This window comes from Canis lupus, chromosome 28 (genome assembly GCF_048164855.1).
Source record: "Canis lupus baileyi chromosome 28, mCanLup2.hap1, whole genome shotgun sequence".
Taxonomy (NCBI): Eukaryota; Metazoa; Chordata; class Mammalia; order Carnivora; family Canidae; genus Canis; species Canis lupus.
In genome coordinates, this window is record NC_132865.1 from 40,970,795 (window position 1) to 40,998,621 (window position 27,827).

Sequence of the window (27,827 nt, forward strand, 5' to 3'; positions counted from 1 at the left end):
TCAAACAAATACACATTTTCTGTTGGATTCACAGCCCAGTGATATCTAAAGCAGCAGTTGGCAAGGAAAAAAAAAAAAAAAAACAGCAGTATAAAAGCCTCCTTGCAGGCATGTTTAGCAAATGCTTTCTTATTTTAATCTTTCATTATGATTTATAGAAGGATTCAAAGTTTGTCCCAGCAACCCGTCCAGCAACCCCAGCCTGTGGAGATAAATATGCTTACTGACTCTTAGCTACATTTGGCAACTTATTCATTGCTAATTTTTACTGCACCCCTAAGGAAATAAGAGCACTGTGTATTCTAGGGAAAAAAAACACTCCTTTCAAATACTCCTTTTTCCACTGCTGTGTGTGTGTGTTGTGTGAGCATTACCTGGTGGCAGGGAACAGAGTGGCTTTCTGTGGAGCCGCGGCTCCTGTCTCGGGCAGCAGACTCTGTGTCTGTGTGGGGAATTCCTGCTCCTGGCCCCAGCCCACAGGCCTCGCTTGAGAACGGCTAGGGCGGCCATGGCACACACCCTCTTCTTGCTTGGATAAGGATCTGTGCTCTGGAGACTCTTCCACGGAGCCCAGCAAGAAAAAGAGAAAGAAGCTTTCACTCCATCCCTGACTGGGAAACTCAGCTTGTTCTTTTTAAAGCAAACTTTCTCCTGGATCGTTCTACCAAGTAGTAGACAGAGATAAAAACCAACCTAACAGCCTTCGTGTCTCTTGAGAATGAGCTAGCTATGGAAGCCATAATTCAAAATTCATGTCGACAGCCCTGTGAGGGCTGTTCTTACAGGATGTTTCACACTTTTCCTCTCCCCGGGGTCTTATTTGAGTGACCCTGAGCTCTGCAGCTGACCAACTCTCTGTCTAAAGAGGACTTCTTGGCTTCAGATTTATACCAGGCCACCCAGGAAACCTATGGTTTCCAGAGCTGCCTACTTCTGTCACAAAAGAGAATACGGCTTTATGAAGTGGTGGACCTTGAAACTAAGACATGCTTACATCTTTAATCTGTGGCTTGTAAATAAAACACTTCCAACCCCTCTTCAGAGCAGAAATCTCTGGATGAGATCATTAACCCCTTATGGGCTGGCTTCACAGGAGAAGAAACACAAGCCTGGGAGTCTGGAGTTGGTTTCTGCTTATAGGTTTTGTTTGTAGGTATCTGAAAGATAAAGAATTCAGGTGAGACCTCTTGCTCCCAACCTTCCCTCAGCTCATCAGAATTATCCAGGGACCTTTTGAAACATAAGTCTCCCTAGAAGAGTCTGATTAACAAATGTGTTTGGGAAGTCACCTGGGAAAATACGTTTCTTAAAAGTTCCAGATGTGATTCTGACTCCAGAGAGATTTGGGAACCATTTATTTTGATGAATTCTGGTGTCCTGAGCAGCTCTGAGAAACAATAGACAGGAAAGACCCAGAAGAGGAATCCTTCTGAATCCAGCCCAAGCTCCATGCCTCTTTCTATTTATGATAAACTATTGGTAGCATCATAGATGTAAAGGCTAAGTAGCTGAGGGGCTGCCCTTTCTGTATGGGGACCTGAGGAGCCACAAGGAAAAAAGGGAGGGGGTCTTCTGTCTGAGGGGACACCTGCATTTCCCTCAGCACAGGGGACTAGAGATTCTTATATGGAAACTTTATCCTGGTAACCCAAGGAATGCATTGATTCTTAACTAAATTTAAAAAATTCTCCTCTGCAGAGCCTAACACCTTGAGTATCTAAAACAAAAGATGGGGCCATTGACTTTTTTGGGGAAATATGTGTATTAACTATGCTGGTATGTTTCTCTTACCTGAATATCAGTGGCAAGAAGAGGGGAACTTCTTACTATTTAATGAATTATCCCCCCCTTTCAATAATCATAAAAGCTATTTACTGGTCATATTATAGTAAAAAATAAAATACATTTATACAAGCCCTTGAATTCCCAGACAGAAATGAAAGAGGCGCCAAGAGGGCACAGTGCTGGGCACATTAACTGTAACACTCACTAATATGTATTGATATTGAATCAATATGCACTGATCCATTAAGCACATGACCTGAGACTTAGGGCAGCTGAGTTGAAGCTTTTGACTTATTTGTTATCTCTTTGTTTATGTATTATTTAATGTGTCATATTTGTTCAGGGGAGTTAGACTGAATTATTTACTAACTACACCTATATATTTAGGATAGCATGGTTGAATTAATAACTTACTTAATGACTCTGCCTCACTCTGAAAACTGGGAATTCACCCTAAAATTGAGAAAATATTAAGTCTTTGCTTCTCAGAAACACCATAATCCCTGTTTATAAAACAACAAACTAAACCAAACAATCAAAAACCAAAACCCCAAACTGGCCCCCACCATGAAAGGAAGAGAATAGTGGATAGGATCAGATGGCTAGCAGTGGTGAGCTGGGCCAGCATGGCTACAGGATCTCTCTCTAACCCAGGACATGGCAAAGACCTTGCTTTAAGTAGGATGAATTAGATGTCCTTATGTTGGAATGTGGTCAGAAAAAAAATTAATAATTGTAAGTTTATCATTTTCAGAGTGGTTCATGGTACCTAAGTATACTAAATTGAAATGATATTAGGAAAATTAACTATAGTCAACATGTTAAAAAAAGAGAAAGCAGCTATCAAAAGCTATATTAAGGGGATCCCTGGGTGGCGCAGCGGTTTGGCGCCTGCCTTGGGCCCAGGGCGCGATCCTGGAGACCCAGGATCGAATCCCACGTCGGGCTCCCGGTGCATGGAGCCTGCTTCTCCCTCTGCCTATGTCTCTGCCTTTCTTTCTCTCTCTCTATCTCTGTGACTATCATAAATAAATAAAAATTTTAAAAAAAGCTATATTAATATCAGATGAACCAGACTTCAGAGCAAAGAAAATTAGCTGTGACAGGTGACAGAGAGGAACAGTACAGAACGATAAAAAGGCTATGCCACCAAGAAGACTTAGCAATCCCAAATATGTATGCACCAAACAACAGGGCTGCATCACATGTGAAGCAAAACCTGATAGCACTGCAAACAAAAATAGCAACACTGTGGTTGTCGTTGAGGACTTCATCACCTCTCTGTATGTGCTTGATCGAACAACTAGACAGAAAGCCACTAAAGCTATGGAAGAACTCAGCAACACCATCCACCAACAGGATTGAGTTGACATATCAAGAGAGACTGTATCTTGGATCAGGAAACAAAAGCAACAAACCTGAAAAAAACTGAAGTCATATGGAATGTGTTTGCTGTCCACATTGGAGTCAAACTAAAAATCAAAAACGGAGAAAAATAGCCTCAAACACCTGGAAATCAAGCAATGCACTTTTAAACGCCCTGTGGGTCAAAGAAGTCTCAGGAGAAAGAAACCATACATTGCCCTGAATGAAAATGAACATACCACCTATAAAAGGTGTGGGACATGGCCACAGCAGTTCTGAGAGGGAACAGACCTCACTTAATACTTATATTAGAAGAGGGGGTACCTTCAAGTCAGTGATCTAAGCTTCCACCTCGAGAACCTAGAAAAGTAAACACAAAGCAAGCAGAAGGAAAGTTACAGAAAAGAACAGTGAAATGAAAAGCACAACAAAAGAGGAAACAGTAGAGGAAATCAATGAAATACAAAGCTTTTTCTTTGAAAGGATCAACAAAACTGACAAATCACACACACACACACACACCCCTCAAAGAAGAGAGGAGAGGACATAGATTTCCAATACCAGGAATGAAACAGAGGCTATTACTATGGATCCTGCAGATATCGAAATGGTAATGAAGGAGTAAAATGGACAAGTCTGCACGCATAAATTTGACAACTTAGATGTAATGGACCAATTCCTTGAAAAGCACAAAGTACCAAACTTACCCATTATGAAGTGTGTAATTTGAATAGCCTTTTAACTATGCAGGAAATTTAATTTGTAACTAAAAGCAATCCAAAAACATAATCTCTAGGCACAGATTGTTTCCATGGAGAATGCTACCAAAACTTGAAAGAAGAATTAACATTAATTATATAAAATCTATTCTAGAAAATAGAAGGATGAAGTTACCCCCAGGCAGAAGGAATAGCAAATTCTGAACAAGTGCCAGGAGCCAAGAAGACACAGGCTCCTTCTGAGTCTCAAGCTTCAGGAAGCACTATGCTAGGTTTTTTGAGTAACTGAAAGTAATCTCGGGGTTTATTGAGAAAGATAGATAAAGAACAAATAATTTATACAGAATCTGATAAGCATTTCGAAGTGAAACTGGTACCTATGGGGACATGGAACAGGTAGGAATAAGATCTGAAATAGCAAACACTTTGGATTATAATGCATTTTAAATAACCTTAGTGTCAGTTCTTTGAAGTAATTGCACATCTAGTAATTTGAGCTGTTAAAAGGTTGGACAATAGGAGCACCTGGGTGGCTCAGTCAGTTAAGCCTCTGATTCTTGATTTGGGCTCAGGTCATGATATCAGGGTGGTGAGATCGAACTCCGTGTTGGGCTTCAAGCTGAGCCATGCACCCTGATTAAGATTCTTCTCTCTCCCCCTCCCCACTCCACTCATGCACTCCCTATCTCTGTCTCTCCCTCAAAAAAGAAGAAGAAAGGAAGAAGAAGAAGAAGAAAAAGAAAGGAAAGAAAGAAAGAAAGAAAGAAAGAAAGAAAGAAAGAAAGAAAGAAAGAAAAGGAAGAAAGAAAGAAAGAAAGAAAGAAAGAAAGAAAGAAAGAAGAAAGAAAGAAAGAAAGAAAGAAAGAAAGAAAGAAAGAAAGAAAGAAAGAAAATAAACAAAAAAAAGATTGGATGATGTTAATGAATAATCAAGTCTACATTGTAAGGGACATGTTGATCTTGCATATTATATGTATATATATTCTGAAGGACACAGAAATGTTGTCATGAATATACTCTATGTAAATCCTAAACTCTGCTTGTGTATTAATTTTAAGCAAATAACTCTTTATGTGATTACAAACTTAAATTGTAGCCAAGCTATGTGAATAGAGCAGTCTGACTTGCTGAGGTTTTGCTATAAACACAGATGATTTTTGGATCTGTTTTTAAAAGATGATTCTTGGTGACCAAGTAAGATAAGTCTAAACCATAATATAAAATGTGATGAAGCACACGAAATAAGTAAGTATGCTCACATGTCCTCAAGTGCACAAATATCTCTTTATTTCTCAGACACACAGATTCTACTCTTCACCTTTAACTTTTCTTTGCAGAAAGAAGTCTGCTTTATAATGTGCATAATAATATAAACAATCTGCCCCTGAGCCAAGAAGTCAAGGCATTCTACAAAGCAGACTCAGAGCAGGGCCTGGTGCTCAAATCACAGCATACCCAGGTCTGCTGAAAAAAACTCAGCAAAGAGGACTATGGAAACAGAACATTCTCTTTACCCAAAAAGCAGCATCCACATCCATCTTCCAAGGGAAATAGCTTTCCAGGGACTGTGGGCTGATAAGAAATGGCAAGTGATAAATGGAGCATTAGCGTCAAAGGACAAATGGCCCCCGAGGATGGGAAAAGTAGTTAAATTTTGACAGGAGTTATGCAGGTGGATGCATGCCTGCCAAAAACATCACACACATGTGCACACACATACACACATATGCATAGGCAAGCATACACACACATGCACATACAGGAAACACATAAACAATCAGTCCATTTGGAAAGGAAACTGAAGCCCCTCTGAAGTGGGACTCCACCCTTTGCCTTCCAAAATAAGCAACTTTTCACTCTGAGCCTCAGTTTCCTCCATGTAGAACAGAAAAAAATAATATTGCCTACCCATTAGGTTCCATGAGGTTAGATGCTTTAATATACATAAAATGCTAAGAACAATGTTTAGTATATAGTAAGTATTTAATAATTTTAACTCATTCTAAAAAACAAGGTATAGATTTTTCACTGGAGTTTTTCTGGTGTCCCTCCTCTACCTCCAACTTTTTACCTGTTAAAACAAGAGTCTTTGATTATAAATGCTAGTGAATTCCAACAAATCAAGCTTAAAATCTGTTCTTAGGACAAATCTTTATCCTTAACCAACTTGTGCAGTCACCCTGGCTGTGTTTTCAGATGCCTGCTCAACACTAACATTTCCAATTTAAGGAAAAGAAGAGGGGAAAACCCTCCCTTCCTGCTGGGCTGTTTGTCCTCTATCCCCCCAGGCATAAATATCTGGGCACCAGCAGGAATGAGGAAACCCTGTCCTGGCAGTTCCAGAGGCCAGTGGACCTCCTGCCTCCTCCAGGCTCTGGGATAGTGGCCCACCCTCCCCGCCTTCAGAGCAACGCATCTTAGGCATGAGGTGAATGGCTAACGGCTCCAAGTCTCCCCTTGGAAAAGCACCAGCTATTTTTGAAACAAAGTACTTCCTCAAGACCAAGAAAGTCCATATTAGTAAAAACACTGGGGAGCAGCTTCTCTGGCTCTTCCTCTAAAATCTCTCTCTGGTTATTTTAAGTAGTTCCTTTCTCCCCAACCAAAAGTGAGGAAGCAGGGAGTATTCCCAGGATGAAATATCTGACTTCACATCTCCTGATAGCTCTGGGCCATGGCCAGGATCTCAGTGGCCGCAGAAGGTCACAGGGAAAGGCTCAGTGTGAAAGGCATTGGTAGAAGCCCCAGTTCTGGCACTTGTGCCATCTTGGGAAAATCACTTAACCTCTCTGGGTACGGGTGTCCTCACCCTGCAGTGCTGCTCTAAATTAAGTGATAAACGAACTCAACCCCATGCCGGCACGCCATAAATATAGGTTTTATATTTAGTAGTAATTAGCAGTAGTTTTCTGCCTTGCTACTAGTTAGTTACATAATATTTACCCAGGCAATCTATTTCCAATAATTTTTGAAGATGTTCTAATATAGCTGGCCAAAACCTGAAGAAGTATATCTTAACAAAGTCACTAGAATCTGCAAGATCTACATGATTATGCCCCAGTACTTCTACCTTGTCATCCTCATTTACTCTTACAGTGGACAGTCTGTAAAGATGTGAATCCACAGTGATTCCTCCCACCTTACTGAAACGATCCTTGCGGTGTGACTTGGCCGCACCTCCCAATAAGAGGGACAACTTCCATCTCCCCCCTTGAGTCTGTGTTGGCCTGTGACTTGTTTGAACAAATACAAAGTAGCAAACAGAGTCTGGGGGACTTTGAAGGCATGCTCTCAGGGTGCTAACAACACCCATGCTAGCTCCTTCTGCTACTGATGTCTGTGTGAAGTATGAGCTAGCTTCCTCAGAGGTGTGAGACCACCTGGCAACAAAGACCCAGCCAACAGCTAGCACCAGTCCCAGAGCACCAATACCATTTCAGACCATCCCACTCCTGTTGAGCCATCACTTCCCATGAGACCAGTAGAAAGACAGTTCAGCTTACTTGAGCCCAGGTTGCCAACCCACAGAATTGAGATCTAATAATCAATTGTGGTTTTCACTATAGGGTGACTTGTTCCATAGAAACAAACAGCTGAAAAAAAAAAAAAAAAGAAAGAAACAAACAGCTGATAAAACTCTCTTCTTCAGGCACAATGGCCTCCTTGCAGATTTGCAGGCATGTCAGGTTTTGTTCTAACTCAGGGTCTTTGCCCTGGCTGCTCCCTCCCTCTGGAGTGCTTTCCCCCATCATGTCTTCTGCATTGTTAGCTCTCTGGTGTTCTTCAGTGGTCTCCTCAACTGTCTTTCCCAGTGAGACTTCTCCTGATCCCCTGTCCAGAATTGCAGTCATTTTCCCCAACACCTTTGTTTTCCTTCTTGGCTCCCATGAACCCTGTGCCACTTATCCCTGTCTAATGCAGCAACACATAGCTAACTCCTTGGGCTGTTTGCCGTCTGTCTCCTGCAATAGAATGGGATCCCCATGAGGGCAGTTTTCACTGCTTTGGCCCTAAAACACTATCTAGCATGGTGAACTATGTTAGCTTGGCCAAGCTTGCTAGCTGTAACAAAGAAAGCCAATAACAATCTAGTGGCTTAAAACAGGTAAGTGACTATTTCTCTCAGATACAAGGTGAACTTTCCAGGCTGGCAGATGGCTCTGTTCCACAAAACCCTTCAGGGACTTGAATGCTCTACTACATTCCACCTGAATGCTCTACTACATTCCCTGCGTAGTTCAGGTTGGGTGGCAGACTTCCTCTCCATCCCAACTCGTGGGAAGCAAAATATGAACCTGCTTGGGTATCTTAAGTAACAGACCTCAAGGTGGTACAAATCTCATCTGCTTACGAGGTCATTCTTACCACATGAAAGGCTAAGGCCAGGGTCTGTCTGTGCAGGCTTATGCCCAGCCGGGGCCACAACATGAGGAGGTAAGGAAGGAACTAAGTACCAGCAATAGGCTTGGCCACCACTTGATCAGAAGTGGACAGTTTTCCTAGGAATTGTTCTTAAGAAACTTGTACTAAAATAACTAAAGTTGAAATGAACAGTTCAAAGGAAGAAATAAATCACATGCACGTGCGACTTTTTTGAGGCTCCTCAAGCTTAACTGAGAGACTTAATAGATTAGCTGGTGGGATCCACAGCCATACACACTGAAAGCCAGCCAAAAGTCAGCGGATAGAAAATAAGCATCCAATCTCACATTAGGCAGGAAAGCAGAATGACAGAGAAAGCTATGATGCCAAGGAGTGTGCAGTGGATGTGGAGACACCATTCCTGGTTCAAATCCAACTTGGCCTCTAATTGACTGGTCTGCGCACTAATCAATTAACCACTCTGATATTGGCTTCTTCTCCTATAAAATCAGGAAGAGCTTTCAGAGTGTACTGTTGAGGATGAAATTAAATAATGAATATGAAAGCAGGCTAGAGACTAGAGGATTGTAGAAACTGCATACAGCCTGGGACAAGTTTGGTCCTTTGGAAATCTGCACTTCTCTGAATCAGCAAATTTTCTTCTGATATGACAGGCATACCTCTTACTACTTGGTTGTAAGGAGAAACATAAATGCAGGGCATTTCATAACTACCTTAAAGGTAAAATTTGCATTACTTTACAGAGTATTTTTTTTTAATGCTACTCCAAATGCAAACACAGACACTTCATTTATCTGATGCACACACACAGGCCAGGCATACTTAGAGGTCTGTGAACCTCAGAGGAAAAAAAAAAAAAAAAAAAAACAGAAAAAGGAACATGGAATACATGCAAGCAGTTTTGTTCAAAAGATGGTCTAATATACCAGAGGTGACACAGGAAGAGGAAATACCAGCCATACTCAAACCATTGTCTACAATGTCTGTTATAAAAGAGTAATGTTGAAAGCCTTCCCAGAGCCAGCTACAGTGGAGCCTCCCTTCAGAGAAAGTTAGATTGACCTTTGAGGTTCTCATTAAATTATTATTTTTCAGGAACTGTTATGAGAACAATCCTAAATAACTTTGTTTATATGAAACATAATTCTATTAGAGGTGGCATTTTTAAAGGAAAGCCTTACAGAAGATCTTATGCAAAGCCCAAAGGACAGAATGGGAGTACTTTTAACTGTGTACTGTTGTTCCTGACATCATAGAGAGCATTTATATATCAGTTATTCTTTGTGTTTCATTTGTTCACTATCTAGAGCTTTGTTAGTTAAAGGGAAACATTAAAATGAACCATTTTTTTTTACCCAAATAAGAATGACTTGGTTATCCATTTCCTGGTTATACTGGTATATACCCACACAATGATAAAGTAAATTTTGGTATAAGTATAATAGACATCAACAATTCAAACAAAAGACTTTGAAACAGAAGCATTTAAAAACTTGAAATCCAGAACAAGAGAAACTTCAGAATTTAATTACAAAAAAAAGGCTTTACTTCTGATAAGCAATGGATATTCTATGTAAGTGATGAATCACTGAATTCTACTCCAGAGAAATCAATACTGTATGTTAACTACCTAAAATAGGGCACCTGGGTGGCTCAGTGGTTGAGCATCTGCCTGTGGCTCTGGTCGTGATCCTGGGGTCCTGGGATCAAGTTCCGCATGAGGCTCCCCACAGGGAGCCTGCTTCTTCCTCTGCCTATGTCTCTGCTTCTGTCTGTGTCTCTCATGAATAAATAAATAAAATAAAATATAAATAATTTTTTAAAATAATAATTAGGGATCCCTGGGTGGCGCAGCAGTTTGGCGTCTGCCTTTGGCCCAGGACGCTATTCTGGAGACCCGGGATCGAATCCCACGTCAGGCTCCCGGTGCATGGAGCCTGCTTCTCCCTCTGCCTGTGTCTCTGCCTCTCTCTCTCTCACTGTGTGCCTATCATAAATAAAAAATAAAAAATAAAAAAAAATAAAATAAAATAATAATTATTATTTAAAAGGGCTTTAAAACACTGGCCCACTTTTTGTTTAAATGCAAGGTTCTCTGACCATTAAAAACTGACAATGTTTAAGTTTTTTTTTTTCAATGTTTAAGTTTTAGATTGAATTTGAAATTATAGGATTTCCAATGAATTTACAGCAGCACAGGCCAATCTCAGAGACTTTCTTACACCTTAAATTGAATCACTGTCCTCTCACTGAGATCTACTGGTCTCCTCTAATTCCCCAAGTACCTGCCAGTCCCATAACACTCACTTAAGCCTACAAACACCCACACTCCCAGCCACAACAGCAGCTTCTCAAATTCATTATTGCTACCTGCAGAAAACTTGTCTGTTAATACTGTAATGATTACAAAACAATGCTTAGTCAATGATTTGGCTTTCTCTCCTAAATTATCCAAAGTGGTTGTCTTGTTAACCATGTCCTCTAAAAGTGGTGTTAATCACACTTTGCTATTTTGATCCCCATGTCTGAATTGAATGGTTCTGTTCCAGGGGAGTCCAAAAGAAGCTCATCATAATTTTGAAGTTTCACTGACAGTCAGTTGATATAGTTTTCCACATGCTGGATGCTTTGGGGAAAACAGCAAAACAACCTCAGCCTTTGTACCTTGACCTCTTGCCTACTAAGACTCTTGAACGGTCATGTATGTATACAATCAAAGCTTGAATAAGAGACTCTTAGATTTACCAAAAAAAAATTTGACATCAATCAGGAGTTTATTTCACCAGGGATGCATAAAGAAGAAAAATATACTTGATTCCTCCTAAACCCTTCCTAAAGAAAGTAAGGTCAAATGTGTAAAACTGATATTTTGTTAAAGAATCTCTTGGGTCTAACTCTTGAAGTGTGGGTAAACTGTATTTATAGCTAATAGAAAGCAGAAGAACAGCAATGATATTCCTCTGCATCATAGAACTCAGTGTGGAGTGAAAAAAAGAAAGTGAAGGTCTAGTTGATCTTAAGGCCAACTTACCACCGAGGCCTAAGGAATAGATGATGAACAGCCATAAAATTGTAGGAAACTAATCATCTACAAATTCAAACCAAACTTTGACATGTCAAATGATGTCATTATAACTAAAGCTCTCTTTGGAACGTTTTATTGTTTAACATGCTATCTCCTTAACACAGGACATGATATCACCTAACAGAATACAATACAGTTCAAGGTAGACAGATGCTCAAAGACAATAGAAATGAAGAAAAAATAGAAAACTAATTTACAAAGTTTCAAGAACATCATTAAAAAGTATGCTTGAGGGCAGCCCCGGTGGCGCAGCGGTTTAGCGCCGCCTGCAGCCCAGGGCATGATCCTAGAGTCCCGGGATCGAGTCCCACCTCAGGCTCTCTGCATGGAGCCTGCTTCTCCCTCTGCCTGTGTCTCTGCCTCTCTCTCTCTCTCTCTCTCTCTCTCTCTCTGCATCTCTATGAATAAATAAATAAAATCTTAAAAAGAAAAAAGTATGCTTGAATATAAACTAAAAAGCTAAAGGGAATTTAATGTGATTTTGGGGAACATTATTAAGATTACTCTTCTTGTGAGGGAGAAAACACTTCTTCCCTAAAACAGGAAAGAAGGATAGATGGAATTTCTCAGGGTAGGAGGAAAAGAGGTAACAACTTAGAAGCTTCTCATAGGATGCTCTCAATTCTCTGTTTGAAGTAGGAAACAAGGATACATGCACAGGGGTGTGGTACCTACAGTAACATGAACAAAGAAATGCAGCAACAGAGTTCACAAATTGCCAAGAAAAATTCCCCAGGATGAGTTATTAAATTAGAATTGGTTTTGTTGTTGTTGTTAAGTATATCTTAAGGAAGGCTCTCAAATAATGTGTTCTCTTGATAGTGGAATAGTCATTGAGTTATCCTAAAACAGATATTCTGAGAATGTAGGGGAGGTGATGGTGGCCCCTTCATTTACTTTTTGGCTTTCACAATGTCATGGGTATTGCAGTTCACATATACCTAGTTAAGCAAATTTGTCGATTAAATTATTTGGTTTTACTAAACTAGCCTTTTAAAAAAGGACAAGTTAGGTTAAAATCATTCCTTCATGGAAATCTTCTGTTGATGAGTATAGAATAATGAAGAAGGCTCACCCACAACAAGAGAGAGACAGAGCTGCTCCTAACCTTTCCTAGTCAACAATATTGTGAAGTACAGTCTGCAGTGGTCCAGTCAGATTTGCAAGAAGCTCCCCGCACCCTGCAAAAAAACAAAACAAAACAAAACAAAAAAACAAAACAAAAAAAAACTGTTAATTAGAAAGCTATTTGGATTATGAGATTACAAGTAAATCATTGGAGAGAAAACTTGAATTTAGTGTGCACTGTGACTTAAAATATAAACTAATGGGATCCCTGGGTGGCGCAGCGGTTTGTCACCTGCCTTTGGCCCAGCGCGCGATCCTGGAGACCCGGGATCGAATCCCACATCGGGCTCCCGGTGCATGGAGCCTGCTTCTCCCTCTGCCTGTGTCTCTGCCTCTCTCTCTCTCTCTGTGACTATCATAAATAAATAAAAATTAAAAAATATATATATATAAACTAATGATAGCATCATGAGTAAGATAATTAGAAATAAATATGTAGAATGTGGAAAAATGTTTATAATTTTAAAAAGATATTTATAGCTGTGAATAGTTAACATAGTACTTTACAATTTTTTTTTATTTTTCTATGTATTCATTTGAGAAGAAGAAGAGAGAGAGGGACCACAAGCAGGAGAAGAGGCAAAGGGAGAGGGAGAAGCAGACTCCCTAGTGTGCTGGGGACCCAGCATAGAACTGAATCCCTGAACCTAGAGATCATGAGCCAAAGGTAGATGCTGAACTAGCTGAGCCACTCAGGTGCCCCAGTACTTTACAAATTTTTAATGAACTTAGTGAGAAATTTTTGTAAGTCTTGCTTGGTCTCTTATTTAACAGTGAAAGAAAAAAAAAAGCCAAATATCTTAGGGAAGCCCTTATTCCTCCTTCTGCTCTAAAATACATTGAAGTAATATGTGGGAAAAAACAGGTCAATGATATAGAAATCTTCAGCAAAACTACTAGAGGATGCTTATAAAAGTGTTTATTTAAAGCATTAAGAGAGAGTGACTCCTTTTACAGAGTTGGAAGATTTGCTATACCATTTTGCTATATAGATTTTTTATTAGTCAGGATTGGTGATCTGTAGCATAAAGCCCTCAAATCCCAATATTGTGGAGCAATGGGGATTTTTTATTCATTCCATGTCCACTGAAGGTCTTCCTGACAGGACACTCTGTCTGTCATCCAAGGAGACCCAGACTGCTAACAACATGTGCCCCCCACCGTACAGTGCTTTTTGCTTCCAGCTGCGCAGAACAGGAACCAATCAGATCAAGAGAGATATTGTAAGGTCAGGCCTGAATGCAGCTTCTCTCAATTCTATGTTCCATTGACTAGGACCCAGCTATATTGTTCCACCTTGAAGCAAAGGAGCTAAGTAGTTTACCCATGTGACTAGTAGGTATGCTAAAGATGTTTTTCAAACTGTCATGATATAAACCTAAAATGTCTAAGATTATATATTTGGCCAATTCTGCTTCCGGAAGGAAATTTAGTGAGCCTCTAAGAAACAAAATGCCAAAGAATTCTAATGCAAAATAAAGTAGTAAATAAAAAATATACTCTATTGAAAAACTGTGAATCTTTGACCAGAATGAAAAACTAACACAAAACAAAAACAACCAAGTAAGGTTATAGAGATGGCAGCAGACATAAAATGAAACTATCGCATAATTCATAGGCAAAGTACTTCAGTCAGGAAGTCAAATTCAAAGTAAACAAAATCAGTAGTTAATTCTATTTAAAAATAGAGCTTTAAAATATTATGAAATGCTGACAATAATTCACAATGAGAAAGGGAGTAGTTACAAACCCTTTCTGCTGTACTAATTTACTGATCAGAGTATGACAATGTTTATAAAAACCGTCAACTTTCTGAATGAGTTATGAATCATTTATTTTACTAAAAGACAAGCATTCAAGATTTTTGATGTCTTCTGTGATATGCAGCTCTCACCTAATAGACATTTGTGCCACTTCCAGCAGTGGTGGCTGAGCAATAAAAAATTCAACAACCCACTGATGATAAAAACCCTTAGGAAATTTGGACTGGAAGACAAATGCCCTAATCTGATATAGGGCATTTGTAAAAATCTACAGCTAACATCATATTTAATGGTGAACTATTGTGCACATTCCCTCTAACACAAGGAACAAAGCAAAGATTTCTACTTCTACCACTTCAACATGACATTAGAAGTGGTAAAAGTAGAAATCCTTGCTGTGTTTTTTGCTTTGGAGAGAATATGCCTAATATTTCACCATAAAAACACAGAGAAAAAACAGTCATTGAGATTAGAAAAAAAGAAGTGAAACTATCTTTATTGGTAGGCAACATCATCAATGTAGAAAATCTTAAAATCTACAAAAAAGATCTCATAGAACTAATATGTAAGTTTAGTATTATAAATATATTAAACACTATAAACATTAAACATTGAATTTATATTAACATCAAAAACACTTATGAACACATATAACATAAATGCTCAGATGTATACACTTAAAACCGCAAAATAATGCTGAGAGAAATGAATGAAAACCTCAATAAATGGAGAGGTATACCATATTCATGGATCAGAAAAGTCAATATTATTAAGATGTCAATTTTACCCAAATCTCTCTACAGATATGATATAATATCAGTCAAAATCTCAGCAGGGTTGTTTGAGGGTTTTTTGGGAAATTGACAAGCTGATTCTAAAATTAATATGAAATGAAATGATGTTAATTGATCAAAACAATTTTTTAAAATAACAACATTAAAAAATTTTCCCTACCTTATTTTAAGGCTCATTATAAAACTATAGAAATCAACACAGTATGATATTGGCATAAGGATAGAGATAGTGATCAATGGAACAGAATAGACAGTTCAAAAGTAAGCCCACACATACAACCATTTGAAAAAAAAAATGCCAAGGTAATTCAATAGAAAAATTATTTTATATAAATTGGATATTCATATGAAAAATAATGATCATTAACCCATAGCTCACACATATGCAAAAATTAACTAACGTGACCAGAGCTCTAAGTGTAATAAACAAACTATAAACCAATGTAAAAAATACAGGAAAAAAATTTTTGTGGCTTTATGGTAGGCAAAAACTTTTTAGATAGGACACAGAAAGCATAAACTATAAAATTAAAATTGATGAATTGAATTTCATCAGAATTTTAAAATTTTACTTCTCAAAAGCCAACAGTAAGACAATAAAAGAAAATGAATGGTATTCCATCCATAATGTATAAAGAACACTCAAATTAAAAAAAAGAACCCTTACAACCCAATATTAAATAAAACTACAATCCACTAGCTAATAGGGAAATGCAAATTAAGACAACATTAAGGTAATACCATACACCCAATAGAATTACTAAAATTAAGGAACCTGGAAATATTAAATGCTGGTGAGGATTGGGAACAAATGGAACTCGTACACATTGCTGGGTTGAATGCAAAGTGGTATGGCCACTATGGAAAACAGTTTCATAGCTCATTATATAGGTAAACCTATATTTATCAGATGACCCAGCAGCAATCCCTTTCTCAGGCATTTACCCAAGAGAAATAGGTACATATGAGCTCACAGACTTGTGTTTGATGTCCATAGTAGCTTTATCGGCAATAGCCAAAAACAAGGTGTACGTGTCCACTGACTGGTGAAGGGATGTGGTACATCCATATAATGGAACAATACTCAGCAATAAAAAACACAAACGATATATGCAACAGCATGGATGAATTTCAAAAGCATTTATGCTAAGTGAACGGAGCCAGATACAAAACTGTATGATGCCATTTATATGGCACTCCAGGGCAAACAAAGAGACAATATGCAAATCAGTGTCTGCCAGGGTGGAAGGGAGGTAGTTCACCACAAAGGGGCAGAAAGGACCCATGGGTTGCTATAGCATGGTAATTTTAGGCGGTCCTATGAATATATCCGTTTTAAAATTCATCGAATTATATACTTAAAATTGCTGATCTTTATTTTGTGTAAATTATATCTCCATTAAGCTTTTTAATAGTTCCTTGGAATTTGGATGTTTATTATTATTACAATGCATGTTGAACTTTTTAAAATACTTGAGAATGTTGGTGCATTTATTTTCTATTGCTGTGTTATAAATTAGTAGCTTAAATTATAAGTTTACATTATAATTATACATTATAATTTTGTAGCTTAAAACAAAAACACAAAGTTCTGGCAGGCTCAACTGGGTTCTCAATTCTGGGTCTCACAGATCAGAATGAAAGTTGTCAGCCATCTGGAGGCTCTGTGGAGAAATCTACTTCTAGGCTCATTCAGCTTGTTGGCAGCATTCATTTCCTCATGGTGTAGGACTTGGCTTCTCATTTCCCTGACATGTAACCCCCTGCATCTTCAAGCCAACAGTGGCTCGTGCAGCTTTTTGCGTTGAACCTCCCTGCCCCCCCCCCTTCAATTTCCTTTTCTGCTTTTAAGGGCTCATGTCATTATATTATCTGATAATCAAAGATAACATCCCTACTTAAAAAGTCAGCAGATTAGTAACCTTAATGACATCTGCAATGCACCCTTTGCCATCTATTCTTCATCCTGGGATAGAGATGTGAATCTGGGGACCATAACACCCCCACACACACACAGACTACCACTGATTATGTGAGCTGCAAATGGAGGAGCACTGAGTGCAATCTACTGTGTGCCAGACAACAGGCTAATTGCTCCAGAGTCATCCCTCCACTTTGTCTTCCCAGCTACCATACAAGATGGGCACTATTTATTTGGTCATTGTCCAATGTGGCAAATGGGCATGGGAAGGTTTGAAAAGTGCCAGGATCACTCACTAGTTAATGACAGGGCAGACCTTAGATTCAGATGTATCTGAGTCCCAGAGCACTAGGCTGATGGTGGTTGCATTTTGGTCACTGGTACTCATTCTTGCCAGCGAATGTTACTTTAATACAAAGTAGCTATGTCCTCTCACCAGCTCTCAACCAGAATTGCTTGCACTTTCCCTTCACAACATGTTGCACAGCTTGTAGTTACCTACACTTTCAAGTATTTATCCAACATCTGTCTTTTCACTAAGGGACCAATGCCTTCATGTTATATTTCCACATCCCAACCGATGTTGGTTCATGGTAAGGGCTCGATATGTGGCTGCTGACCAACTGAGCAAGTGAATAACATGTAAGCACACAACCCTCTCTCGTCATCTTCTCCAAATACTGGCCATTACTCCTTGCCTTTAAGATGATGAGAGAGAAGAATGGGAGTATGAATAATCAAAACCATGCACTTGTAGCCCAACCTGCTCCCTGACAGATGAATTGTGATATCCCACCAGTGATCTCTGGAAAGAATTGCTAGGATCTCCTATCTCTCTGTGCTACTCACTTTTCTTTTCCTTTTTTTTTTTTGAAAGAGCGAGCAACAGTCAGGTTGAGAGCCAGATTGAGAGTCAGGCAGAGAGCAAAGGGAGAGAGAATCTTTTTTTTTTTTAAAGATTTTATTTATTTATTCATGAGAGACACAGAGAGAGAGGCAGAGACACAGGCAGAGGGAGAAGCAGGCTTCATGCAGGGAACCCCATGTGGGCCTTGATCCCAGGTGTCTAGGATGACACCCTGGGCTGAAGGTGGCGCTAAACCGCTGAGCCACCTGGGCTGCCCGGGAGAGAGAATCTTAAGCAGACTTCACAGCCAGCACAAGGCCTGACACGGGGCTCAATCTCAGAACCCTGAGATCATGACCTGAGCTGAATCAAGAGCTAGATGCTTAACCAACTGAACTACCCAGAAACCCCCCTCCTTTTTTTTTTTAAGTCTGTGCTACTCACTTCTGTTGACAACTAATACTTTTATAATAATATAGGTCATATCTCATCATATTTGAATGAGTGAACAAATTGAGCCCCTGCAACTCTGTATTTTAGGAAACACTGCCTGGATTAGCACATCTAGAGAATGAATTTATTTATGGAACCGCACAACTTAGTCTTCCCAGACTAGCACATAACTCTCTTTATCCAGTGACTTTACAGCAGGATGGTCAGTGCCCAACAGGCAGGAACTGGGCAGAATTCATGAGTACCTAATGTGGTACGATTGAAACATATGAGCACCCAAAATATTGATTAAATGAATGAATAAATGCAACAAGTGTGCCACATTGAAACAGATCTCAATGACTTTTCTAAAATTTGTATCTTTAATAAAAGAAAAGTCTTTCTCCCTGAAATAGAATGAAGCAATATCCACAAATACAAGGATAATAATGCTGGCCAAATTATTTCTAGAATTTTTGAGTGTGAAATTGTCTTTCTTGATTTGCTTGTGTTTCTAGTACTACAAAGACAATGTCCTTTTGATGTTCCTAAATGTAACCCCATGTTAAAGATTAGATCAGTGCAGGAAGGGTTCTCTTTAAACATGGCTGTAATTCTCAAAATGTTAAACAAAGTGTGTCATGAGTGGCTTAATTACCCATTGGAATATTAATTATATGGGTTCCTGGGTGGCTCAGTCGATTAAGCATCTGCCTTTGTCTCAGGTCATAATCCTAGGGTCCTAATGGAACCTGGAGTCAGGCTTCCTGCTCAGCTTCTCCCTCTCCGCCTTGCTCACTCTCTTCCCTGCTCATGCTCTCTCACTATCTCTGTCACTATCTCTGTCACTATCTCTGTCTCTCTCAAATAAATAAAATCTTTTAAAAAAATAGATAAAATAAAATAAAATACAGAAAATACATCACCACGGTTTTGTCATCCCCTAACAGTGAAAATATATCAGTGCCTGTTCAAGGTACAGCCTGTTCCAGGTCAGCCATTTGGTATATTACCCACCAATATGGGAGACAAGTTAAAAGAAAAATATCCCAAATTCCTCCCAACAGCAAAGCACAAACCTGGAATGAGAATCACAGGGAATTTGAATGGCTAAAGGATAATGTAGCCACTTTGAATTTGCAGATGGACTCTTGGCTTTGCTTAGTTAATTTGAAATATTAAGCTAACATAAAAAGATATCATGACACTTTAGACTGATGAGAGATCACAGTTTTTTGTAGGTCAAAAAAGATCAATTGCTAAAATTTTTACAAGGTTCAGCCTAGTGAAGAGGCTGTGAGAATAGATGAAAATCAAATTTTATTTTTGTTTTCAAGAATCACAAAGCCAGAAGGATCCTTAAAGAAAATGAAGTCCAACTTTCTTATTTTAAAACTTATGTTTGTAGGATTAGGCATGAATGAAAGTAGTTGAAAACCCTGAAATATCAATAGGATAAATGAGATAGAAGCTTATTTTATTTTAAGATTTTATTTATTTATTTGAGATAGAGAAAGAGAGAACACAAGCAGAAGGGGGTGGGGGAGGTGGAGGTAGAGGGATAAGTAAACTCCCTGCTGAGCAGGTAGCCTGATCCCAGGACCCTGGGACCACAGCCTGAGCCCTAGTCAGCTGCTTGGCCGACTGAGCCACCCAGGGGCCCTGAGAGAACCTCATGCTACATTTCTGTCCAGGAGTGCCTATTGTGTAAGAGACACAGCCCCTTCTACTTTGCCCCTCCACTCTGAGTAGCCCCAAGTTCCCAGTGATCCACATAGTCTAAGATGGCTGTTTAAGCTCCAGACATCAAATACACAGGGGCTGGTTGGAGAAGAGGCTTACACAGCAGGCAGAGGTGAGACCTTGAACTATAGAAACTGTACTATATGGGCATAGACATTGTCTTACAGGCAGTGAGAAGGCATTTCAATATGGAGCAGAAGGTAGACATGGTTGGATTTGTACAAATCCTTCTGGCAGCTCTCTGGATGGCTTGGAGAAGCTCAGGATGGAAAACAGTGGGCTAATGCAGGAGCTTATTGAGAGAGAACAGATGGATGAGACAGGAGGTGTGCACTGAGGCAGTGAGCACAGCCCACACTTTCTGAGAAAGCTGATAAAGAAAGGAAGAAAGAGATGATGCAGGCCAACAGGATTGATTTCCTTCCAGCTGCAAACAAGTGGGTATGAAAACATGGGCAACCTGTGCTGTGGGATATGTACAGAAGAAGCAGGCTTCAAAGGAGACATGGGAAGAGATGGCTGTGTGCACAGATGATGGATCATGTAAGGTAAATGTTCACAATTGAAAAAGTATTTGTTAAGCATGGTTCAAAGGGGTCAGAGAAATCTAGGCTAAGAAAGAGAGTTGATGGGGGTAAAATCATTTGGAGATAGGCAATTCTAGGAGCTTCCTTTCCTCTGAGTGATCAAGAACAATGGTTGAGAATGTGGTTCCAGGGCCTGGTCTCAAATATTTGGACTGGTCCAGGTCATTTTCTGGTCAGCATCGGCTCACAGAGCCAGGTAGTGCCAGGCCTGGTTGCTCCAGAAAGCTACCTGGCACTCTTGGTTCCCTTGGAACTACCTGGCCCCGTTCATAACCAAATAACACCACTGCCATGACCTAGCCCTGGGTACCCATGACCCAGCAGTCAGTAAAAAGGAGCATGGCAGGACCCATGGGATTTCTTGTTTGGCCCTGTGAAGCAGAGAAACAGCTTTCTTATTCAACCTGCTGACATAATGGCTGTTGCAATGATTACTTCTCATGTATCACATCTTAATTCACAACTACATAAGATGTAAGAATATTATCCTTAGTAAACCTTAAGTATTTACATTTATCCACCAGTCACTTGATCATATTTTTTAAATGTTATCTAGAAATATGTTAACACCAATAAATGTCAGTATATTTTGGGAATACAAAATTTTATTTTATTTTTTTATTTACTATGCCTTCACAGGGGTTCTCCACAATGGGGTTGTTGCAAGGGAACTGAGAACTCATCCTTGCTGAGGCAAATTCTCATGCTCCCCCTCCCTTAGCACAAATAATAGAACATGGACCGTGTTAACCAAACTTCAAAGATATAGACAGAGGGATGATAGATACAGAAATCCAGAAACAAAAATAGTCATGAATATAGGGAGAGAGAGAGAGAGAGAGAGAGATTATGTAATTTACAGTCTAGTGGGGAGAAGAGATCAGAGAAAGAAAGTAATCATGGTATCAAGTGCTAGAAGGAATTGGGGTCCTGAGGCAGAGAATGACGGTTGGGTAGAGAAGGATTCACTTTACACAGGGAAGTAAAAAACTCTCCCAAGAGTTGCCTTTGGAGATGGGTCAGGAATGTAGAGTTCTGGGGCAGACAGCTGGGTGGCTGGAGGTACTGAAGGCAGGTTGTCACACAGGGTAGCAGCAAAGACAAGTGGCAAGAGAGAGTAGTAGAGATTCAACCACCCAAACAGTTGGCTAAAATCACCTCCAAATTTCTCATCATTCTCTCTACACAATAAAATTGGTAAAATTGAATTTGTTATGTAGATAACTAACCTTTACACTAAAGGTTTGTAATTGACTTGAAAATCAATTCTATGATGTCATTTCCTAAACTGCTTCCAAACACCTTTATCATAAAAGGTCCTCATGAAGTAAAAGACTTTAATCAATTCAAGACTCAAGCTATTTATCATGGCAAAACTCCAATTAATTGTGAGTCAAAGGGAAGACAGTTTTGCATGAAAAATTAAAGGAAACATTTATAGCATTGATAGTCACTTTACTGTACTTTTATATTTATAAAAACATCTGTTACAAAGTGGAATTTTGGAAAGTTCTGTGATTGTATCATGCAGAGTAAAATTTGCATACAGTACAGATTAAATAGGGTTTTTTATTATCCTACTATTGATTGATTTGATATGAGGTAACTGTTCAGGCTTAATTACTTACTCTGAAAAAGCCCATGAGGGAGGAAGTGATCCTGTGTCTACTCAACACAAGCAACTGAAAACTACAAATAGGAATTTCAATTTGCTTTGAAATGAGATTAACTAACACTATCAGGCCTATAGCTTGTTTCTGAAGTCTAAAAATATTAAGTTCAAAACTTCACAAGAATGTAATGAACGCACTGAAGTTTTCCAGTATGATGAGTGACTTTGTCCACTCTCTTAGAGAAGTAAGTTTCACATAACAATGCATTTGGAAATTTTTCACTAAAAGAAGAAAGAACTTGAGGAAGGGGAGAAACGGGAAAAGAGTACCACAAAATGTTCTTAGCAGATTAAAGGATTTTTGCCTGGCAGAAAAGATTTGACGCTTTCAATCTCAGTCTTCTGTGGTATTTTCCTTACATCCTTTTTTCTACTTTAAGGGAAGATGGCTGCTGGGTCCCAAGCCTGAAGCTTGTGAAGAGCTGATTAGCCCAGCCATAGATGCTCACCAACAAGCTTTCAGGGTATGATGTCTGTGAAAACACCTGGACATGCCCATCCGTGTGCTTCCCACTGGTGGAGACCTGCTCTCTAAGACATGCCAGCACAGAATCTGATCAGAACACCTAATGCATGGTTTTTAACAGACCTGCCAGCACAAAGACAGGTGGGGCCCATGGCTTCTCTTATTTACTACTGACAGCCACTCTTCTGGGTCCTTGCCTTTTAAAATGAGTACTGTAGTAATCTCTATAAATGAAATATTTACTGTACAATACTGTCATTGAACAAAAGTCACTAGGGTTTCACAGGTGAGTGTAATTAGAATGTTTGGTCCTTTCCATTTTTTTTTTCTCTACAATCTGATTGGAAGTGTCACAGCTGCTAGACAAGAGGACCTATAGGAGTATTATGTAACCAGAGAATGGTTGCAAACTCAAAATCATTATCATTTCCTATTGGTTAACTGTTCTCAGAGAATTTGCTTTAGGATAACACAGTCCCTGCCTTCACGGAGCATCCTTGACTCAGGTTTCCAACAGCAGCCCAAACCTTCATTTGACAAACAAATGGCACAAGGAGACAAACTCAGAGACCTCGATACTGGAACTATTTCATTCTGGACTGTTACTCATGGAAGGCAGAATTTTTGTTTCAGTCTAACGATGACACTGCATATACTATGAAATAATTTGTCGTCTTATTTATTTGTGAGAGAGAAAGGCAGAAAACTAGTCGAGGGGATGGGCAGAGGGAGAAGAACAAGCAGACTCCCTGCTGAGCTGGACCCTTTGTAGTGCTTGATCCCAGGACCATGAGATCATGACCTGAGCGAAAGCCAAGAGTCAGCCCTTAACCGACTGAGCCACCCAGGCACCCCTGAAATAATTTGTTTTCAAAAGCATTTTCCCATCTGAAATAAAACAAGTAGACACACTGGAGAATACTGTAGGATTCGTGCTACCGGCTGAGCTATCCCATTTTAGTGCTGTCTTAATTCAAAGAGGGTCCCATCTGTGGTTAAGAAAAGCACAAAGTCCTCCCACATTAAAGGACACAGACTCATCTTTCAAATAAGTAAAGGTCCAGATTTACTAGGATATTTTTCAGAAAATGAAGGTTTTCGAAAAGCAACCCCACACAGAAGTGGCAGTTGTCAACATGGCTCTTGGGGACTTCGCCGTTTGACTGGCTTAGCATTGCCCACGGCCTTCCCCGGATTCCACCGACCGCCTCACTTCCACCTCTAAGAAGGAAGGAGGGAGGGGGAAGAACTATTCCAAGTCACTTTGGCTCCCACACCACCACCAAAATCCTAAGGGCGTCTCGGTCCAGGCTACGTCCAGGCAGCAGAGCAGAAGCGGACACCCAGGAGTGGTTCGGCTTTAGGGGCAGCTCCTCAGCCCCACACCCCGCCAAGCCCTGCTGGGGGGTCACCGCCTGCGGACTCTCGACGCTCCTCCAGCTGCCCCGGCCCTCCCAGGCGGTTTCCAGTCTCGCTTGGTGCGACGCTCCATCCGCGTGTCCCCCCTGCTCCTAGGCCCTGCGTCACAGGGCGGCCCGTCACGGGGGCTGCGAACCCGGGGAGGCCCCTCGCGCGGGGCGGGGCGGCGAGCCAGGCAGCAGCCCAGCCGCGGCCGCACCGCCGTTGCCATGGCCACGCCGTGCGTGCGTGTGCGTGTGTCCGCGGCGTCCCGCGCCAGCCAATGGGCGGCCGGCGCAGCGTTGCCATGGTACCGCGCCCGCGTGCGTGGGGTCCCGACCGGCGAGGGTCCGCTCGGCCGCGCGCCCCTGGGCCCCCGCCGCCGCCGCCGCCGCCGCCGCCGCCCGCGCCCAGCCGGCATGAACCGCAAGAAGCTGCAGAAGCTGACGGACACCTGGACCAAAAATTGCAAGAACTGTAAGTAAGGAATCGAGTGCTGGACGAGCAGAGGCTCCTGGCTCGTAGGGCGGCGCAGCCCTGCTTGCCCGTGGCCCTAAGGACCGTACTGCAGGCGCCCGGCACCCGTATGCGCCCACAAGGCTCCGGGTCGCTTCTCAAACCCTCTCCTTATCTTACCTTCCCCTTGTAGACCTTTCCATTTCTATTTCCAAGCACCTTTTCCATTATAGAAACGTCATTGACGCACTGTCACAGCAGGTGTGGTTGTAGCCGCGGATAGTACTGAACCCCACCGGCCCCAAGGAAACTGGCACCGCCAACGTGTCCCTGCCTTTTAGCTCTTTGTTGTGCCAATAAACCGGCAGGGTCCAAGTTTTGAAAACTTACCAGGAGGTGCATAAGGGAAAATTGGTTGTCAGTAGCTGAACATCCTCAGGAAAGATGAGTTGAAGTGGCACATCTCAGAGCAAGGGAATGTGTCTCGAGACCAAAGAGTTCCACAAAGCCAAAACGCAGTCAAGAATCCGCTCAGTTGCCGGTGGGGTTGTGAGGTAAAGGAGACTTCGTAGGTGACAAAATGAGCACATATTAAAGATATCTGCTCCAATCACACATTCCAAGACGTAGTCCTAGAATTTCATAGGTGACTTTACAATTGTACCCAGACTGAAAAACAGAACTGTACTTGCTCAAGGAAACCCAGATACGGTTTAAAATGAGAAAGATACTGTCTGACAAGCAAGCTTATAAATTGTGTTGCTGATTACAAACTAATGGCCACTTGAGAAATTAGGAGAAGCCATAATTCCAGGACTACCTCCACTGTGCAAAGGAGGAACAGGTGTAACGTAGTTCTAGAGCTTATAGGATCTGGTGCCTTCTAGGCGTATTTAGTATCGAATGTAATGAGTGGTGGGACGCGCCCCCTTGGTGAAGTGGCACTGTAAATAAAATTATGGTGTGTATAAATGCCTCAAACTTCTTAGAAGAAAGTCATCCTATATATTAAGGTATTATTATGGTTATTATAATGTGGTCTTGTTCTGTTGTTGTTTTTCTCCAAATCCATTTCAAGGAAAAGATCAAATCTTAAACATCTAGAGAACATTTTGAATAAGCAGTGCAATAACTGATATACACAGTTTGATTTAGTACCGGTTCAGTAAGTACACCATGAATTGCAAACAGTCATTCTGTGAGCAATCAAAAGGTGAATGTATTAAAAGATAAGTGAAAACCTGGCAGTAAAAAATAGTCAAGTCTTTGATTTTTGTCCTTACGTAAAATTCTTAAAGTGGGCCTTAAAAACCTTGATGATTACCAGTTAAATTCTATAGAAATAGTTACAAGTCATGGGCATTATAATTAAAAATTTTTTTTTAATTAAAATTTTTTTAATGGAGAACTTTTCCCCTAAAGTCAAATTTCCTTTTAGTTGCCAGTTGTAATCCCACTAGGATGAAATGGATAAATTCTGTAGAATCAGAGAAAAAAAATACCTTAAGTGATTGCCCACCATTCTACAGAAATGATCTGCAGAACACACTTAGACCAATCCAAAAAGATGAAAATCCATTCTTGAATTTCTCTTAATTTCATTTAGTATTTTATTCTGGAATTTAAAAAACATTTCAGCAAGTAAAACTTTCTTGTGGCTAATCTTGGATCCTTTGGGTAATAAATTAAGATAATATTCTTTAATTTTCATTTTAGCCAAGATGGAAATATGGCTAATAAACAACCTCTCTGCTAAAATTTCATATACATGAGCATCATTTTAAATACAGGCTTTTCTTCTCCAATTACTAGCAAGCTCTTTTATTTTTGGAGGTGTGTGTGTGTGTGTGTGTGTGGTTAAATATATATATATATATATATATATATATATATATATATATATATAACAAAAATTTACCATTTTAAGTGTACAGCTCTGTGGCATTAAATACATTCACATTGTTGTGCAGCCATTACCAACATCCATCTCCAGAACTATTTCATCTTTCCCAGCTGAAATTATGCCCATTAAACTATAACTCTTCACTTCTCCTGTCCCCAGTCCCTGGCAACCACCATTCTACTTTCGGTATCTGTGAATTGTACCATGCTTGATACATTATATAAGTGATATCATACAATATTTGTCCTTTTATATCTGACTTATTTCACTTAGCAGAATGTTTCAGGCCTCATCTGTCTTGTAACATGCGTCAAAATCCCCTTCCTTTTCAAGGCTGAATTGCATGCATATACTACATTTTACTTATCCACTCATCTCCTGATGGACACTTAGCTTACTTTCAGCTTTAAGGCTATTGTGAATAATATTGCTATGAACATTGATATACAACTGAGTCCCTACTTTCAATCCTTTTAAGTATATACCCAGAAGTGGAATCACTGGGTTACACAGTACTTCTATGTGTAATTTTTTTTAAGAACTGACATGTCATTTTCTACATCAACTAACAGCTCTTTTTAAAATCATAACCATTATATTGTTTTCTACTATTTAACCACTTTTTTTTACTAAATCATTTATTTCCCCAAATTTTTCAATATTCCTTCTAAATTGTGGTATCCCAAACCAGAAATCACACTCAAGCCTGTCTTGACTTGTAGATCGAGGTATGATTTCTCCATTCCTATCTGCTGTCATCCTTTATATACACACAGATTTCATCATTGTGCTTTAAAGTACTTTTGAAATAAAACATTTCTCATCGTCCACCTATACTTCATATTTAAACTCACTTTTATGGCAGGCAATAACACTTCCACCTATGTACCTCAAATGGGAATTGGAGCACAAATAATTAACTCAGCGGTTTTTTTGTTTTGTTTTGTTTTTGTTTTTGTTTTTTTTTAACTCAGCGTTTATAAACACTCTGTGCATTTATGTGTATGGGCCAGAATATATGTCCGTATATTTATTTTCAATAAAAATTCCCTTCCTCCAAAATACTAAATACCTACATGTTAATATTCACATCAGGTGCAATAAGAACCATAATGGGTGCTGGAATATGGTTAAATGCTTCTTTATTGGAAAATAGGTTTCTGATGTCCAAAATCTGGCTTACTGATTTAACTAAGGCTGATGTGAAGTTAAAATTGTTGCCTAGTGTTCAGGAGTCTGGTATCTATCTCCAGGCAAAAGCGTAGTTGTAAATATCATAAACGCCTATAAGCAAAGTTACCATTCTTAAGCGTTACCTTGCTTACTTTGGATTGCACCTCTACTGCCTTTAAAGTTTAGCATCTGACCTCATAATCGTTA

At 39.9% G+C, this 27,827-nt stretch overlaps 1 protein-coding gene and 1 long non-coding RNA gene across 15 annotated transcripts in view; one reads left to right on the forward strand and one right to left on the reverse strand.

The window, feature by feature from the left end:
* On the reverse strand, nucleotides 1-25,359 carry LOC140620430 (uncharacterized). 4 transcript variants are annotated; one of them, XR_012020229.1, is made up of 4 exons: nucleotides 24,725-24,860; nucleotides 12,413-12,518; nucleotides 995-1,157; nucleotides 1-558 (listed from the first exon to the last, which is right to left on the reverse strand). It is a non-coding gene; the product is annotated as an uncharacterized lncRNA (long non-coding RNA). The 4 variants fall into 4 exon arrangements; XR_012020227.1 differs by lacking the exons at nucleotides 1-558; nucleotides 24,725-24,860 and adding an exon at nucleotides 24,935-25,359 and having other exon boundaries at nucleotides 986-1,157; XR_012020226.1 differs by lacking the exon at nucleotides 1-558 and having other exon boundaries at nucleotides 986-1,157.
* CLXN (calaxin) overlaps nucleotides 24,442-27,827 on the forward strand; it is a 22,531-nt gene continuing 19,145 nt past the window's right edge. For 9 of the 11 annotated variants that reach the window (XR_012020223.1, XR_012020219.1, XR_012020221.1 and 6 more), the window contains exon 1: nucleotides 24,443-24,565. Coding sequence is in view for 4 of the 11 variants with exons in the window: in XM_072804677.1 (XP_072660778.1) it covers nucleotides 24,508-24,565 (58 nt within the window). In the remaining 7 variants the exon portion in view is untranslated. Of the gene's footprint in view, nucleotides 24,566-24,954; nucleotides 25,099-27,827 lie in introns of those variants that run through there. The other 2 variants (XM_072804679.1, XM_072804680.1) reach the window with 2 other exon arrangements.